General features: G+C 57.3%; 1 protein-coding gene across 10 annotated transcripts in view; it reads left to right on the top strand.

Annotated features, from left to right (window-relative positions):
• The window catches only part of Cux1 (cut like homeobox 1), a 316,806-nt gene that overhangs the window by 257,133 nt on the left and 41,437 nt on the right, over window positions 1–18,236 (top strand). For 5 of the 10 annotated variants that reach the window (XM_047533873.1, XM_047533872.1, XM_047533869.1 and 2 more), the window contains 3 exons: window positions 1,715–2,529; window positions 4,183–4,348; window positions 4,858–4,914. The exons of 3 other annotated variants lie outside the window; for them this stretch is intronic. In XM_047533873.1, the coding sequence (XP_047389829.1) occupies window positions 1,715–2,529; window positions 4,183–4,348; window positions 4,858–4,914 (1,038 nt within the window). The remainder of the gene's footprint in view (window positions 1–1,714; window positions 2,530–4,182; window positions 4,349–4,857; window positions 4,915–18,236) is intronic. 2 more of the 10 variants (XM_047533868.1, XM_047533871.1) reach the window with 1 other exon arrangement.

Below are 18,236 nucleotides of genomic sequence, written 5' to 3'. Positions count from 1 at the left end.
AGGGCTCCCTCTGAGTCCTGGGCCCCTGCCGGGCATCTCCCCTGCTGTATCCCGCTCCAGCAGTCCTCAGAACCTGCAGGACGGTGTTGCCATCCTGTTGTTCCTGATTATCCAGCTCAGCCTCAGTTAGAATGGTCTGTCCAAGTTCATCAGATGGCACACTTGATGGAAGCCCTGGTTTCTTGACTCCAGTGCCATCTGCCTTCTGCTAAAGGTCCCAGAGAAATAGGACATTATCCTGGCCAGACCCAAGCCCGACAGTGGATGGAACTTTCAGTGCAACTTAGATCTAGCTCTGGCCAGAGTGGAGGTGGAACCGTGCCACCTCCATTGGCTAGACGGTCAGGGTCCTCAGCAGGGCAGCCCACAGAGCCAAGAGGAAGAAGCCGAGGGCATGCTGGGCACCCCCGTCACCCGCTTCCTCCCCACCCCGCCGCCCCTTTGTCTGATGCCACAAGGGTCGCCTGAGCTGGAGGAAGAGGGCCCTGTCACAGGTGGCAAGGCACTCGAGGTGTCCAGAGTTGTTGCTGGCAGGCACAGCGTGCACACCTATAATCCCAGCTAGTTGGGAGGCTGAGGCAGGAGGACTGCAGGAGGTCAGCCTGGGCAACTTCACAAGACCCTGTCTCAAAATGAAAATTTCTAAAGGGAGCACTGCCGTTGTCGTCCAGTGGTAGGGTGCATGCCTAGTTTGTGAAGGCTCAGTACCCCCCACCAAAAACGTTGCTGTTGCTTTTGGAATTTTGGGGCCTTCTTTCAAGCAGAGAGGATCAGCTCCTCCAAAGCTATTTGGATTCTTCTCCTAGACGTGAAGGTGAAAGATTCAGGGGACATGGGACAGAGCCAGGGAGGCCATAGACTCCCAGAACATCAGAGCCAGGGCCTCCTAAGGAGCACTGTCCAGTGGCTCTCAGCCAGGGCTGCCCTCCATGGCCCCCAGGCGCCAGTGGAATGCAGGCGCTGGGCCAGCCCACACCTGTTCCCGACACACCAGGGCAGGCGCCAGCGTGTGCATTTTAGTTCCCACGACACACCAGGGCAGGCGCCAGCGTGTGCGCTTTAGTTCCCGCGACACACCAGGGCAGGCGCCAGCGTGTGCGCTTTGGTTCCCACGACACACCAGGGCAGGCGCCAGCGTGTGCACTTTAGCAAGCGCTGGGCGATCATCTATCTGGTCGTCTAGCCAGCCGCATGGAAGTTCTGAGGCCAGCAGTGCCTTAGGACTTCCCCAGGCTCCTGGGCCAGTGAATTCCCCTGAACCCCACGGCCACCCCTGCCCACTACCCCTTGGTGAGGTTCACTGCTGTGGCCACAGCACAGGCGTCCACCAAGAGGGAATGAGCCCCTGTTGTGGCCACTGTTCGCTGGTCATGCTTCCGAAGTTGAACAGACCCCTGAGAACCGCGGGAGACAGCTCAGGAGAACTCATGTCACGTTTAAAATTCCCCAGAAGAGAAGCCCAGCAGGCAGGTCCTGGGGCATTCACACCTCCTGTGGTCACTCTGATAGGAGCTCCGGCCACGTACAGCAGAGGCCAGCAGGCTGTGCAGCAGGAGTGCCAGTCTCGGAGGAGATGCACAGGCGTCCCACTGACGGGAGGGCGGCGGGATGTGGCAGTGTGGTCCCCGCCGTGTGCTCTGTGTGGGGTCGGGAGGAGTGACAACGCAGAGCTGGAGCGGTCGGCCAAATGTCACCCTGTGCTTGCCCCACACAGCAGAGCCGGCCCAGCCGTCTTCCGCATCCGGCAGCGGGAACTCCGACGACGCCATCCGCTCCATCCTACAGCAGGCCCGCCGAGAAATGGAGGCCCAGCAGGCCGCCCTGGACCCCGCCTTAAAACCAGCACCGCTGTCCCAGCCTGACCTCACCCTCCTGACCCCCAAGCTCCTGTCGACTGCGCCCAGTTACTCTCCTCTGGCCATCTCCCTGAAGAAGACGCCCACAGCCCCCGAGGCCAGCGCCTCGGCTCTGCCCAGTGCCCCGGTCCTCAGAAAGGAGGCCCAGGAGGTGCCAGGGATGGACGCTCAGGGCGCAGCTGAGGCCACACAAGGGGTCCTGCGGCAGGCAAAGAGTGAGCTGGGCCGTGGCAGTGGGTGGAAGGACCACTGGTGGAGCCCTTTGCAGCCCGAGCGGAGGAGCGCCCCCTCCTCTGAAGAGACGAAAGCCGAAGAGGCCGCGGGCGGCAGAGAAAGGGCCAACAGTCAGCCCCGGGCCGAGCGTGGCCAGCTCCAGGGGCCCTCGTCCTCATCGGAGTGCTGGAAAGAGTGGCCCAGCGCCGAGTCCCCGTACTCCCAGAGCTCGGAGCTGAGCGTCGCTGGAGCCAGCCGCAGCGAGACTCCCCAGAACAGCCCTCTGCCTTCCTCCCCAATCGTGCCCATGGCAAAGCCCGCCAAGCCCTCGGTCCCTCCGCTGACTCCTGAGCAGTACGAGGTCTACATGTACCAGGAAGTGGACACCATCGAGCTCACCCGGCAGGTCAAAGAGAAGCTAGCCAAGAACGGCATCTGCCAGAGGATCTTCGGGGAGAAGGTAAGGGCTTCCACTGGGGCCTGGGCTCCCAGTCCTCATGCAGGACGGCCATCGCCCATCTTAACTGACCATACACCATGTGCCACCCACCCCCAACCAGAGAAGCCAGCCAGCATCTGTTCCCTGCCAGGTTCCGTGTGCCAGGCCCTGTCAGCCTCACTCTGCCCTCCTGGGCCTCTCGGCTACTCTGGGGGTGGCTAGCAAAATCATCATGGGACAGATAAAGAGCTACGCTTGCCCTAGGCTGTCAGGGAACTGAATCTAGATCTAGCCTCCGCTGCCAGGTGGAGCCAGGCAGCACCTGCAGGTCCTTTTGGCCTAAAAAGGTCCGATCTGGGCAGGTCCCATGGAGGGCCAGCCAGCCTGCAGAGAACTGCAGCGGACTTGATAGAAGAAGCTGAGCAAAGCATAGGTCTTCCTTTCTAGTACAACTTGAAAGGCGCTTGGGTATTGTCCTGCCAGGGAGGCAAAGTAACTTGCCCAAGAATAAACCCCAGTGGGGACACCAGAGACCGCCTAGGGCTGCCCTTATTTCCACATTGTTCCTCCCTGGCTCGTGAAAATGTGATCATTTGTAGGTGAGCTTCTAGACCTTTCTATTCTCGGCTGCCCTGGTGGTAGATTTTGGATAATGGAGATTTACTGTGGCCGTAAAGCCCTAAGAAGCGCCCTAGCAGCGTGTTAGATGAGGTGGTAGTGGGTGCTGGAGGCGGCCTTCTTGCCATGTGGCACCCGCCCAGCCCGCCTGCTGTGGGCCCACGTGTGGCCGTGTGACACGCTGTGTGTCCTTACGACAGCCGTGTGTCCTTACGACAGCCGTGTGTGAACTCTTCATCTGATTTCACGACAGGCGATGGGGTACATAGAATTGGGGATGGGAATTCAAAGTCCCTTGAGATTTCTAGTTCAGTGTTGTAAAAATATCGTTTGAGAACATTTAAATAGACATTTGTGCTCAAGCCTTAAATTTAGCAGAGACTTAATAGTGTCGCACTTGTTTGGCCCATGAGTGCAGTTTATTCTGGAACTTGAGAACTTTTCGAAAGAATGATGGGAGGCAGCCCCTAAATATCCCTGGGCTGCATCTGGGTCGTGGTGGGCTGTCAGCGTCCATGCATATGCATGGCCATATGTGAGCAGAAGACGCAGGCTGCGGCTGCTCGTCCGTCGTCTGCCACGCGTGTCCCTCCCACCCCGGCCCCCCGGCCCTGCCGGCTTACCTCTGCCCCCACCTGTGAGGGAGAGCCACCCTTCCTAAGGGCCACCCTGGCTCGGCGTCACTAAGCAGCCTGCCTCCCTCTCCTCCGGTACCCCCACTCCTGCCTCTCGGGCTCTGCCCCCTGCCTAGTTGTCCCCGTGGCCGCCAGGCAGGGAGCACGATGCTTTCCAGTGCTTCCTCCTGCGTCAGGTGGCAGCCCTCCAGTCCCAGCCACCTGTGCCTGGGGACTGACTGAGGATGGCTTGTCAGAACCACAGCCCGTGCCGGCTCGTCAGCCCTCCAGTGATCCTCCAGGCTTGTTCCCCGGCCATCAGCATCCACCGGGCCCTGGCTGTGCACACGCTGGCTGTGTGCTGCACCCCCCACCCACACACTGCGCCTGTGTCACGCCCCTGCCTGGGCACCAACCACCTGTCTCTCTGGTTCCACCACAGGTCCTGGGCCTGTCCCAGGGCAGCGTGAGCGACATGCTGTCTCGGCCGAAGCCGTGGAGCAAGCTGACCCAGAAGGGCCGGGAACCCTTCATCCGGATGCAGCTGTGGCTGAACGGCGAGCTGGGCCAGGGTGTGCTGCCGGTGCAGGGCCAGCAGCAAGGGCCAGGTGAGGGGCCTGCGGGAGGAGCCGTGGGGGAGGCAGTCAGCCCCTGGGCCGGGGCCAGGAAGGGACCAGCTCCCCGCAGCTGTCGGCTGCCCCGAGGTGGAGAACGTACCCCTCCCTCCAAACCTGTTGCCACAGGACTGACTGGAGCTTAGGAGTGAGAATATTGTGCTTGGCTAATTTTATAAGCAGCGGAAAATGAGTTGCCAATTAAGAAAGTGCTGTTTACACATAAATATAGGTAAAAGTCAAGTAGCTAAATCAGGGAATCAGGAAAGAGAACCAGCCAAAGGCACAGAAGCAAGTGTCCCAGGCAGTGACTTCCTCTGGCTCTTGGCCCAGGGTCTTGGCTCTGAAGGGCAGTGCTCTCAGGGCCTAAACAACCCCATACTGTCCCCGGCCTGGCCAGGTGCGGGAAGCCTCCCTCCCTCGGGGCTCCGCTGCTCCTCCGCCCGCTCAGTTAGGAGGCTCAGCGGGGCTGCCCTCACCTAACGCACCTTTCTTTTCTCCAGTCATGCCCTCGGTGACGTCGCTGCAGGACCCCCTACAGCAGGGCTGCGTGAGCTCAGGTAACCCACCTGCGTCTCTCGGTTCCGTGAAGTGTCTCATGCTTGTCCTGGTCTCCCTCCTCCCTCTGGCTGGGCGGCTCCCAGGGTTCCATGGCCTGCCTGGTGAGCCGGGGGTATGCTCTCCTGGCCCCCACCTCCTGTCCCCCTCTCCGTGTGCTGTCGTCCTGAGAGTCCCGTGAGGGGCATCTGCTTTCCACTGGAAGGTGCCTGAGATCCGTTGGGCCCTATAGGCCGCCATCACAAGCTCCTCGGCATTACCGCGGTTCCTGTTCCGTCACTTACTGAGGGGCATTTTGGTTATTTCTGGGTTGTGGCTATTACAAGCAAAGTTGTTACGGAAGAAAGAGAGACTCCAGAAGGGGGGCCGGCTGGGTGGAGGGTCGCCGCCGTTCGTCACTCCCTGCATCCCACCTCAGGACCGACGGTTTCCAGGCATGGAGCCCTGTGTTTGGGGCTGGGGACTACGTCAGGGACAGATTCCACGTGCAGGGGCTTCCATTCTAACAGGAGGAGACGAGGTGCAGGCATTGCCATTCCAGCAGGACCATGGTAGGGGACGTCCCACCTCGACCCTCCGGAAGCCTCTGGGCAGCCTTTGAGTGAGAGACTGGGGCATGAGGAACGGGATACCTGGGAAGAGAAGCCCCCAGAACAGCTCGTGCTGTGACTGGATGGAGAGGCAGTGGTGCCTGGGAGAGGGGCCTGAGGAGTTGGGGCAGCTGGCAGGTGGGGAGGTGGGGAGGCAGCAGGCGCAGGGCTCCCCTTGGCCTTGGAGAGCCTCCGGTCAGACCGGTCATCTCCTCCTGCCATGGCCCACAGTGTAGCCGAGTGCTCACCCGGCTTCCAGGAACAGCCGGCGTTGTGAACAGCTCTTTTTTCTTTCTTTACTTCTCTAAATGTGTTGATTAGTCTCCATATCCCATTGATTCACTGAAAACACAAACAAAGCTAAGCGAGGAGTGCGAAGCCGCCAGCGTGCCGGGAGGTTTACGAGGGGACACATGTGCAGCGAGGGAACAGCTGGTCTCCTCGGCGGCAGCGGCTGCCATGAGATGCCGGCCCACGCACAGATGCAGCCAGAGCGGGGCCTCAGCATTTGGGTTCCCGCTGGAGGTTCCTGTGGGCTGTGATGTCCTGATCTGGCTTTGTCCACAGAGGGGGACAGAGGCCGTACCCCACCCACGCCTTCCACCTGCAGAAAGATCAGGTGCGGCGTCCTTCAGGTTCTGCCAATTCATTAGCAAGTCCCCAGGACCCTCTGCTGTGCCACCTCCCATTCAGGATGCAGAGGGGAGGTGATGTGCCTTACTTGAGGTGCACAGGGGAGGTGATGTGCCTTAGCTTTAGGTACACAGAGGAGGTGGCGTGCCTTACTTCAGGTGCACAGGGGAGGTGACCTGCCTTAGCTTTAGGTGCACAGGGGAGGTGATGTGCCTTAGCTTTAGTTGCACAGGGGGGTGATGTGCCTTACTCTAGGGTGCACAGGGGAGGTGACTTGCCTTAGCTTTAGGTGCACAGAGGAGGTGATATGCCTTGCTTTAGGGTGCACAGGGGAAGTGATGTGCCTTACTTTAGGTGCACAGGGAAGGTGATGCTCCTTACTTTAGGTGCACAGAGGAGGTGTCATGCCTTGCTTTAGGGTGCACAGGGGAAGTGATGTGCCTTACTTTAGGTGCACAGAGGAGGTGTCATGCCTTGCTTTAGGGTGCACAGGGGAAGTGATGTGCCTTACTTTAGGTGCACAGAGGAGGTGTCATGCCTTGCTTTAGGGTGCACAGGGGAAGTGATGTGCCTTACTTTAGGTGCACAGAGGAGGTGTCGTGCCTTACTTTAGGGTGCACAGGGGTGGTGATGTGCCTTAACTTTAGGTGCACAGGGGAGGTGAAGCTCCTTACTTTAGGTGCACAGGGGAGGTGACGTGCCTTAGCTTTCTGGATGTTTACCAGGGAAATCAGCCTTGCCTCCCACTCTCATAGGAAGTTGTTCTCCCCTTAAACTCCCAAGAGCCTTCACTGCCCTGTCAGAGCAGGGCTGATCATGGCAGAAGGGGACATCGCTTTCTAGTTGAAAACCTCTTGTTCCCATATAAAACATAAGGTGTCTGCAGCTCCGGTCTCTTAGAATCCATGCCGAACCTTCTTCTCCGTGTCTGAACACGTCCTCTAAGAAGAGCTTGCTTTTGCTGAAGCAGAACACGGTCCCCGTGCTGCAGCATTCACAGGATAGCCCCAGTTCCCACGCTGGGCTCCTGAGAGGAATGCAAGTGGTATTTACAAAATATCGAGTTACTTTGTAGAATAAAGTCATTTAAAACTCTGGGGCATCTACAGATTGGAGAAGGGAGGGAGGCAAGAACCTGCCCAGAACAATGTGGCAGAATCACCGGTGGCTTTTACAGAGGCGGCAGGCAGGCCCCGCCCTCCCGGTGCCACCCAGGTGAGAGGAGAGGATGACCACAGTCCCCAGCACCCCTAGGGCGGCTTCCAGGAGAAACAGTAGTCCACAGCTTCCGTGGAGAAAAATGGGAAAGTGCTTCTTAGGTTTCAGGAAGAGCAAAGGTCTTACATCATGGTGGTAGCTGCAGAAGCCTGTCTCTGGACCGGGAAGTCTAGGAGCTACTTGTCAGAATAGATGCTGTCATTCGGTGTCAGGACGGAGTGGCAGTCTTCCATGTTTGAAATGTCGTCATGGGTTATGTCTTTTCAGTAGAGCTTCTGAAAATTAAAGTACCTGTGCTTACAGTGTATGGAACTTAGATTCAAAAATAAGACTCCTGTTTTGGTGCAGTTAGCAAATCCTTGGGATGAATGACTGGAAGATTCTAGTCTCTTCCTTCACAAATTAAAGGAAAGGGAGCTGTCCGCACAATTTCCCCAGAGGCAGAGGAGGGAGCCTCCATGAGATTCCAGTCCCCCTCACCGTGGCTACCCCGGAATCATCCCAGGGGCCCCTCAGCTCAGAAAGATGCTCTGTCCCCAGTGGCAGCTGCGTCCGGTCTTCCTGGAGCCGCGTAGCATGGTGGACCCAGGTAGCTGCAGGAGGGTGGTACCAGCCTGGCCTGGTTTGTCCCTGGACAGTGGTAAGACACACGCCGTGAGAGTTCAGGCCCCCCTGATGCAGGAACCCTGGAGGACCTGCCTCCCGCCCTCCTGGCCAGTCGCACCTTCAGTGAGGCCTTGGGTCTCGCAGGGCGTTGCCGTGGTGATCAGGTGCACGGGGGGCCGTGGCCTCACTCCTGCAAGAGCAGACTGCAGCCTCGGGAACCTTCCCCTCGCTTTCTGTCCAGGTCCACCGCCCCTCGGTGTCCCTGTTTCTTGGTGAACCGTGTTGTCCTCGCTGACAGTGTTAGGGAGAGAGAAGCCGCGTCTCGGTTTTCCCTCTCGGAGGACCTGACACTCAGAATGTGCCCCTGGTAATCTCCAGGTGAGGTGCAAGGGCACTAAGGGAATCCAGTGCCATTTTCAGTGGCTGGCATCACTCAGGCTGTTCCCTGGAGGCCTCTGAGGCTTCGCGAAGCGTCAGGTGGGCAGTGGGGGGCACGCAGGCGTTTAGAGGTGGGGAGGGGCCAAAGGATGGTGACCAGTTCACATGGTTTCTGACAATCTTATTTCCTATGTGTCGTGTCATCTGCCAGGTCCCCAGTGCTGGGGTAGGGCACAGGTATTCCTGTGGGGGGTCTTGGGTCTCCTCTGGAGACTGCAACCTGAAGACGTGGTGGCAGGTGGCCATCGGGACTGCTCCTTCTGTGTGCATCCCGTTGGAGTCACGGTGCCCGGGGCAGAGAAGGCGGCACCTGAGGTGGGGAAGGGGGCGCGGGGTTTCCTCGGAGTGTGGCCAGCGTGTCTGCGGGGGACTTTTTTAAGAGAGCAAGCCTTGAGCTCCACAGCAGCGGCGGGCAGGGGTCCAGCCGCAGACGGGAGGCAGAGGGGCTCGTGGCCCCACTGTCTTTTATTCCTCCTTGTTCCTGAAAGTCATTTCCTGTTCACAGTTCCTTGGGGTGATTGATCTTTTTGCCCCCAGGGAAGGGTCTACAGGGGAGGGGAAGAGGGAGGGACAGGGGACCTGATGGGGAAGAGCCTCCTCCCTCCCCTCAGGTCCCTGCTGCAGGAGCGTGGCCGCAGCATGATCAGCTTCCCACATGTCCTTGCAACTGTGCAAGAGCCAAACACCCTGCTTCTTCCTGGGCAGTGGGGAGTTGGGGGCCAAGTCCTGTTGGCCCTGGAGAACGCCATGCCCCCTGTCGCCACCCTCCAGGAAGACAGCTGCTGCTGCGGCCAACTTTGCCTTGGGTGGCCCGGGTGCTCCCTGCCCTGGCGTGGCCTCCATGGACTGTGGGGGACCCAAGGGACAGGCCCAGGTGCTTTTTCATGTACCTTGCTTAGCGCCAACCAGGTGGCCCAAGGCTGTGTCCAGGGTCCTGGCATGGGAGCCCTGCAGTGGGCCTCTGCTGCAGTGACCGTTCCCACCTTAGCCTGAGCTCCGTGTTTCCCGCTTCCCTTTGCTGGAACACTGTTGGGTATAGAGCCTGGTCACTGGAACGCATCCATGTCCGAGTTATGCAAGCCGCCCTCGGCACCCCAGACCCAGGGGCAGCCCGGGAAGCACCCCCTCCGAGCAGATGGCCGCTGTGTCATGGGGCCTGGGATGTCACTGGGGCGCCACTCACTGACCAGCAGCAGCGTGCCCCTCGTTTCCCTTCTTGGTGGCAGCCTGTACTGGGAACCGTTTACTCCCTCAAGGGTGGCACATGAAAGGACTTCATGCCAAGGCCAACGGGGCAGGTTTCTGGGTACAAGCCACGTGCCAGGTGAGCGGGTCAGGCCTGCGTGGTGTTAGCGGAGGGCGCGATCGCGGGCCTGAGCAGGAGGCTGGCTCTTCTGAAGCCACGGCAGGAAAGCAGTGCTGGAGGGACGTTGTCGTGCCTCGGTGTGGAGTGCGCTGGTGTGCAGTGTGGGCAGGCAGTGCCAAGTGAGGGCACCTCAGGGGTTGCTGCCCCCGTGGCTGTCAGGCCTCAAGACGCTCACAAGACGCTCGGCCACCTCCCCAGGGCTGCTGGCCCTGTGGGCACCCTTCTCTCTTAAGAGGAGGTTGACAGAGTCCTGAGAAGCGCCGGGTTCTCGCTGGCCATGTTGTTGAGAGCTCACGGGCCCGAGACTGGGAGAGTGTGGGGGCTTCAGGGGAGGCACCCTTGACTGAGGGAGAGGCAAGTGCATCTAGGAGCCACAGATGCGGGACCATGAGGCCACAGCATGGCCTCTGTGTGGAGAGCAGGAGCTGCCCAGAGCCAAGGTCCGCAGCACCCACTGCCCCTGCACCTGCCCAGGCAAGCCAGAAGCATGGGAGGTCATCTGCAGTCACAGGTTGGACCCGTGAGGTGCAGAGGATCTCACAGGGGCTGCATGCCCCAGACCCAGCCAGGGGCCTCCGGGGTGGAGGATGCTTGGTCCCCCTCACTCAGGTGCACGACACCTTCCTCAGGGCTGCCAGGGCCGACCAGGCCTCCGCTCAGCGTCCCTGGGGTGGGCAGATTGCTCTGTGGATTTACCTCTAACCAGCTTTGGGACGACGTCCACCTGCTCTCACCGAGCTGAGGTGAGGGATTTGGTTGCACTGTAGCTGACCCTCTGGAGAGATGGGAGGCAGGCTGTGGAGGGGGCGGCTGAGCCCCACTTGCCCAGCACGTGCAGGAAGGCAGGGGGCACCTTCCAGAAGCCTCCTGGAGACACAGCTTGTCAGGACGGCCGCCATGCCCTGGGTAGAAAGGCCCTTGATTACTGAGTGGACGTTGCTCTCGACGCTCCGAGCTGCTCTGAACCCTCGTGGGTTCACTGGGCACTGGCATAGCACAGCGGCCAGGAAGCAGAGCAAGAGGAGGCGGGTGCCCCTGGGACCCGCTTCCTCCAGCCAGGCCCCACCTCTTCCAGCGTCTGCCACCTCCCAGTAATGACGTCCATCAGTCCACTGGCGGGGCAGAGCGCTCCAGACCTGGTCGTCCTCCCCAAGGCTCTTGGGGAGCCTCTGAACTTCACTGCTTTGGGCGCCAAGTCTTCAACACAGGAGCATTTGGGGACATGCCAGATGACCATAACAAGAAGCTTCAAAAGACTTGCACCCTTTTGAAGAGATCAGTCGGCCGCCCACCCTCACCCCCAGCTGCCTTCCCGAGAGGCTGTTTGTCCCACCCAGGGCTGTGCCCTACTCTTCTCGGGCAGCAGACGTCGTGAGGCCTTCCCTCCTCTGTTCACAGCGATGGGTCCTCATCGGAGTGCACACGCTTTACCCAACAAATCACTAGGGAAGTTTCTGTTTTGTCTTGCGTTGCATCCTAGGGGTGGAACCCAGGGCCTCCTGCACTGAGAGATAAGTAGGTTGACTTTCTTCCCCCTTTAATGGGTGCATTATACTTATGCACAATGGTGGGATTCGTTATTACACACTCGTACGCGCATGTAATTTGATGGCACAATTTCCTGAAATTTACTCCTGGACACCTCCCCTTGTGCTACCCTCCTCCCTCCTTGGGTCGATCCCTAAGCACTGACCCTCCTTGCCTCCGGGTAAGAGCAGAAGATGCCAGCAGGCTCTAAGCTGGCACCTAGAGCTTGTCCTCTGGCACTTAGTGGCTGTGTGACCTTGGGCAAGTGACTCAGCCTCTTTGTGCCTCAGTTTCATCTTCTATAAAATGGGAAGAATCCAGTCCCTACCTCTTGACCTGGGGAGTTTGGAACACATTCAAGCAGGATAGCTTTCAGAACCATGAGGACCATCCAGAATAAGTGTCATTTAAATGCTGGCTTCAGGGCCTGGGGTGCAGCTTGCTGGCAGAGCACTTGCCTCGCTCGTGTGAGACCCTGGGTTCTACCTCAGTGTCCCAACAAAACAGCACAGGCGAAGGCTGCTCCTGCTGCCCCTTTGCAGACCCGACCGCCGCGTCGAGTGTGGTAGCAGCCTGAGGTTGGAGTGGGTCCCGCGGGAAGCACGTCCAGTGCCCGCTGGCTCCTCTGAGATCATCAGGTGTGAGTTGCTGAGCAGAGGCACCGTGGTCTGCTCCACTGATGGGCTGCTGTGCTGCTCTCTGGATTCTCGGTCCCCAGGAATTGCCATTCCATCTCGGGAAGGTGCCTGTCCATCCACCACTCTTCAAATAGACCCCGAATCTTGAACTTCAAGAGTAAGACTGCGGTCACCACTCAGGCCGCGTTGGGCAAACTACTCTAGAAATGGGCTGCGTGGCAAGCGTGGGCAGTGGCCCAGCCTCCCGTGCTTGCAGTTGTTCTGACTGGACCCCGGTACCAGCGCTACCCAGGTCGGTGCTTGCAGAAGCCTGGACACACGTCTCCCTCCCTGCAAGCTTTCTTTGGAAAAGAAAATTTACGCTACGTTGGGCATTCAGTACAGGAGGCAGAAGTAGGTCACAGGAGAAATGAGGACTTCGGTTTTCAGTGGTTCTGTCCTAGGGAGGGATGGAGAAGCCAAAATGCTCTTAAAAGTCCTCAGGTAACTTAAGAAAGGGGGTGGAAGTGAGGTTGCATGAACATCTTTTCAGGCTGCCCACTGTACTGACGTCCTAAATCTTTAATCAGTAAGTGGGAACACCTCCCCACTTACAGAATGAGAAAGCCAGGACGCAGAGGGAGGACGTGGAGGAAGTTCCTGAGGTCCCTCCCGAGGCCGGTGGCCTTGCTGCCACACTGGGGTCTGCAGGGGTGCACCGAGGCCTGCCTGGCTGCCCAGAGGGATCAAGGGCTGGCCCCAGAACCGCACTGAGAGAAATAAAGCCAGGCTTTGAAACAGGGAACAGAATTGGGTTCAAATCATAAATGGGCACAATTTTAAAGTAGGTCCATGACAAAACAGGCAATCAATAGGAAAACAGAGGTGTCAAGAGCTGTTTCACCCCTGGGCACGGTCCCCACGTGCTGCAGCCTGGGAGCAGGTGGAGAAAGGGAGGGAACCGTCAGCAAATCAGTAGCAGCACCGGACCCAAATTTATTGAGAGTGGGGAACTTAAGACCGTGGCTGGCCTGTGAGGAAGGGGCTGGGCTCCCTTGAAAGCCCTTCTTGCCTAAGTTCAGTGAGAGTTGGCACAGCTGCCTGGGTCCTTGGGTCACTAGGGACAGCCCATCCTTCAGCTGTCACGCCCCCCGCCATCACCAGAAGCCATCCCAGGATGCCGAGGCCAGCCTCATGAGACTGGCCCATGGGCCATGCTCCAGTCCCCATAAGTGGAGAGGGAAGTCCCCACGGCACAGTCCTGGTGGGTCGAGTCGCAGCCAGGCGCTGTCCATCTCCCGCGTCCCTTGACTTTGTGTTTGTTCTGCACTTTGGAGCTGAGTTCCTAAATATAGCCCGAGTCTGAATTGGCAGATGTGGGGTTTGTCCTTTACATAAGGGCCAAAATTAGTCTGCCACTTGGCACCTAAATAGAGCAGGCAAACTGCCTTCGTACTAACTTTGCAATTAGGAGAGACCCAAGTCACAGCCCCGTATTTGATGAGGAAACTCTGAAGGTCAAAGGCTGAGGGCGAGGACTCCCAGGGTCCAGAGAGATGCCCCCCCTCAAACCTAGACCTTCTCTTTCTGGAGTTAAGGTCAGTGCTATTTCACACAGTTGAAAATACCTCACAAAATCGGAAAAGAGAATCGATACTCCCCAGAAAGAGCAGTCAGAGGACATAGCAACGGTGACTTCAATTTTTGCAGAAAAAGAAAAATCTGCCCAGAGTGCCCCGAGCTGGGTTAGCCAAGGGACTCCCCAGGGGCGGCAGAAAGATGTTATAATCAATTACCACATCATAACACTGATGTATGATAATTACCGAGTGTTTCTCCTGAGATGGCGCCGCACTTGGCCGTGATGCAGCTCCTTCATGGTCCACTGCCTGATTAATATGCAAATAATAGGCTGATTGCATGATGAATGCAGAAAATGAGTTCGCTGATAACAGGGGCACTGAAGCGGGGAGATGATAAATTACTTTTACCAACTGTCCTACATTAAGTACCCTTTCTCAACAATTTCATCACAAATTAAGTAAAGCAGTATGGAGAGATTAGGGGATGTGTAAAATAATGTACCTTAATAGCTTTTCTAATTCTGTCACATATAACGAAGATGTCACCTGGTTCCTTGTAGGACCAGACCAGTTCACTCACCTGTGCACTGCACAAAAGGCAGGAAGCAACGGCCACGCCAGTGAGCACCACTGGCAGCAGCCAGCCACGGATTCTCTAAGGGACATTCCTTTGCAGCCCAAACCTCATTACCCACACACTGGCTGACTGGCAGCATCATTGAGAGGGGACAGGATGCTCTGGGGCAGACAGAGCCTGCACAGATGGACACTTTGAAGCCCACTGCCCACCATGTGCCCCAGGGAAGGAGAGTTTCTGTGCTCAGGCCTGCAGGGCTCTGGAAGGAAACTGTATTTAAGACCACCATGTAGTTCCTCCGGCTCTCAGAAATCTGGGGAAATTAATTCCATTATTGGGATGGTAGTGTGACTGCATGGCAGACTCTGGCGTGGTGACTGAGGCAGGTTTGCCTAAAGCCAGAAATGAACCCTGGAGAGAAAGAGGGGAGCGCACGAGAGAGACATGCTTGCTCACGCAGTGATTAATCTTTGATTACAGCAAAGCAATTTAACTGGAGGGTTTGTTTTTTCCCATCTCGGTAATATATATTTAGACTGTTTGTGTGACATACATTTTCTCTTAATGCATAGGGACGCATTGATAAGTGTTCATACACACACAGCTGGCTTGGTAATAAGGTTATTGAAGGTAATTTGAAAGCATTACTTCTAGGTCGGTATGGATCTCTAGAAAAGCCGGAACAAGACTAGCCCATGCCCCTGAAGCACAGCCAACCCTGCCACCCCCTGTCACTTCAGCAACCATGCCAGCCTGTGATCTTCCTTCCCAACTTTGAATTGTGATTTCAGCAGGCTTTTTAATTTTTAATATTCCCAAGCTCTGCTTGATATGCATGTTTCCTTAAGAACTTATGAAAGATACACAGGAAAATGAGCCCTGAGGTATAGCAGCAGACACCCCAGATCCCTGCAGGGCCCCTCGCTGCCCCCATGGATCCCTCCGCCTGTCCACGAGCCTCTGCAGCACCGGGCCCCTTCCACGGCCCCTCTGCTTTGCAGGTTGGCCCAGGATCCCCAGTGGACTTCCCAGCACAGGAGGGAGGGAGCTGTTTACTACAGAGCCCAGGTCTGTGAACATGGAGTTGACTGCTGAGCCATGATGGGGACAGCAGACATCCCTGGCTCCCTGTATTGTGACCCGGGAGCCAGTGAGGACAGTTGGAGAGCTGACCCCTGTCCTGGCTCCAGACCCAGCACTCAGCACGACTGGGCCCTGTCTCCCCAGAGCAGCAGCCCAACCTGACCAGCAGCACCCCTGCCCTTGTGGCCAAACCAGGCGGTCTCCCCACTCGCAACCCCCAGCCCAGCCTGGGTCATCTCTCAGCCCCAAGACAGCCTGCTGCCCGCCCAGCTTCCTCTGGCTGCTCCAGCTAAGGCCAGACCCGCCTCTCCAGAGTGGACCTCCACTGGACATTCCGCTGCTTCCCTCGGGGCTCAGGTCCTGCCAGCCTTCCACCTTGGTTGTCCCTCTTGCCTGAAGACCTCCTGTTCTCCCGTCCTGCCCATTCCCAGCCCTCCTCCTAGGGTCTTGGCTACCACAGGCTGCTTGGCCGCCTGTGCTCCGGGTCCTGCATGCACAGAGCTCATGTGCACAGTCCAGACACCAGGCACCCCCTGGCCCACAGAGAAGTTCAGACCTGGGGAAAGGCATGGGCCCCTTCGTAAGGTGGCCCAGAAGTCACGTTTGGGAGATGAGACCTGAAGAACCAAGTTAAACCATCTGGTTTTTACAAAGCAAGTGCTTCTGGCTCCCGTGCAGCAAGAGTTCCTCTGCAGATTTCAAAAGTCCCATTCTGCACATGCACACGCTCGGCCAGCGCCTGCAGTGTCCCGGGACTTGTTCTGCTCTTACTTCAGTCCTGGCGAAGGGAGATGTGTACGTGGGTGAGAGCGAACAGGCATCGCCTTCCAGTTTCATAGAAGACTCACCAGCAGGCACACGGAGCCCTCGGTTCCCTTGCCACCACCCCGCTCCCGGCTCCAGGCCCCAGCCCTTCTCAGCTTACTCCTTTCTGCTATTGGGGAAAGCCGGAGTGTGACTTGGTAGGTTTGCTGAGACTTCCAGTGAGTTAAGGCAGTCAGGGCTGGCACGGTGAGGGTCCCGTCCTTTAGGGATAGGTAGGGACCTGGACCTTCCAAGTGGAGAAAGGCTGCTGAGGCACCCGGAATCAGCCTGCGGTAGCAAGGCCACTACACCTTTGGCGTCAGACCCAGGAGCCTCACTCTGTGCTAGAAGTCTGTTCCGTGGTGTGGGCGTTGTGGCTACTTCTCTCTGCACCTCCGCACCATTGCTGGTTTGTTTCTTGCTTTTGTTTCTTTCCCTGTGGGCAAATGTCCGGTGGCCCAGCCAGGGCACGGGTGTGGCGGGCTCCCGAAGGCCTTGTGTTGTCTGTCAGGCCCATGTGTTCTGGTTCAGACTCCTGCAGATCAGTCAAAATACCACTCACACCCAAAAGCAGGAAATCCCCCATTTTACACTGACTGTGTCTTAATAGAGACGCTTGACTGTAGGAAGGTGGTGTGCCTAGGGGGTCAGAGACCGCCACTAATGCAGCCCATCCACACCCGCCTGCCAGTGCAGATAGTTCCAGAGCCCCGTGGGAAGGAGGCGCTCACGTCACTGTGTGCCATTGGCCTGACCCCTGTAGGAACCAGAGGTCACTTGAGGTTGCTGCTCACAGTTGCTGCAGAGACTCAGGCTGTCTGAAAGGACTGCCAGGCCGTCAAGCCCCAGGCGGGGGCTCCTCAGGGTGCCTCCAGGCCGCCCGCCCACCTCGGCTGTGGCTGGGAAGTGCTCCAGGCTGGTGGCCACCTCTGGAGCTGTCAGTGCTGAGGGCTGGAAAGGCCCTCAGAACCCTGCAGGGCTGCAGGCACCTGCACTGGGCTTCCCAGAACCCACTGCCCACAGCCCAAGGCTCTTGGCCTCCTCAGGCCCTGTCCCCACTCCTGAGCTCCCCTCCTCTTTGGTCCCTCCCTCACGCACGTTCCGCGTGCCAAGCCATCGCCACCCTCCTCTCCCGCCTTGGCCGACTTGTCTGTCTTTACAGTCACTTGGAATCTCCTGGCTTGGCAGGGGCTCAGAGCCCACACTCCGGACATAATGAAAAGTGGTGCATCAGACCAGCCGCCAGTTAAATAATGTTTGGGTTCTTGTCGGAATGTCACGGAGTACCCTGTCATTTTGTTTCAGCAACTTGTCCTTCTGAATGTGCAGTTCGCCTTATGGCATGCCAGCAGTAAAAATGTCACTTACAATAATTACTTTTTGGTGAAAATGCTTGCTGACTTCCTACCTTCAAGCTGTTTTTTACACAGTGGGGAGATAATAAGAAATGACTTTATCCTGACTGCTCAAATGAACACTAAATGGAATTTGGGTTATTACTCCTGCGATAGAGGGCTGGGTATGGAAATTTCAACAGTGATCGGATAAACTGCAGAGAGATTTGTCTTGGAAGATTGTGGCGGGTGTGCATTTTCAATTGGCTTCTGTTGAAAACTCAAGGCAGCTGTTGTTTGCCTGCTGTTTTTGGAATATAATATTTTTCATAATCCTTTTACGGTTCCTGAATGCCTTGTGTATCTCAGAGGGCCCTGAGTTACTGTCTGCTCTCTGAACTTCCTAACCAAGCTCCTCTTAAGCAAGATTCAACACCATGTGGAAAAGTTAACCCACACAACTCACTTTTAAAAGTAGCACTTCCTATTGCTGTCAAGAGTCGGGTGGACCAGCTGTGTCGCTGGGCTTTTAAGAGGTGCAAACTATCCTTTTTAATTGTGCCAGAACTGCAGACAGCAAGCTCCTTGAAAGCAAGGATCTTCCCTAATTTCTCTTGTCTCTGATGCCTAACAGTGCACAACAGAGCGGGAACTTTAAAAATGTGTGACTGAGTGGGTGAATGGTTGGATGGATGGATGGATGAATGGATGAATGGATGGATGAACCAACGGACGGATGGGCAGGTGGGTGGGTGGGTGGGTGAGTAGGAGGATGGATGGATGGTTTAATAGACAGGTGGATGGATGGATGGATAGATGGATGGATGGATGGATGGATGGATGGACAGATGAGCAGGTGGGTAGGTGGGTGAGCGAATGGATGGATGGATGGATGGATGAACCAATGGACGGATGGGCAGGTGGGTGGGTGGGTGGGTGAGTAGGAGG

This window comes from Sciurus carolinensis, chromosome 18 (assembly GCF_902686445.1).
Source record: "Sciurus carolinensis chromosome 18, mSciCar1.2, whole genome shotgun sequence".
Classification (NCBI taxonomy): Eukaryota; Metazoa; Chordata; class Mammalia; order Rodentia; family Sciuridae; genus Sciurus; species Sciurus carolinensis.
This window is presented reverse-complemented; position numbering and strand designations above follow the sequence as displayed.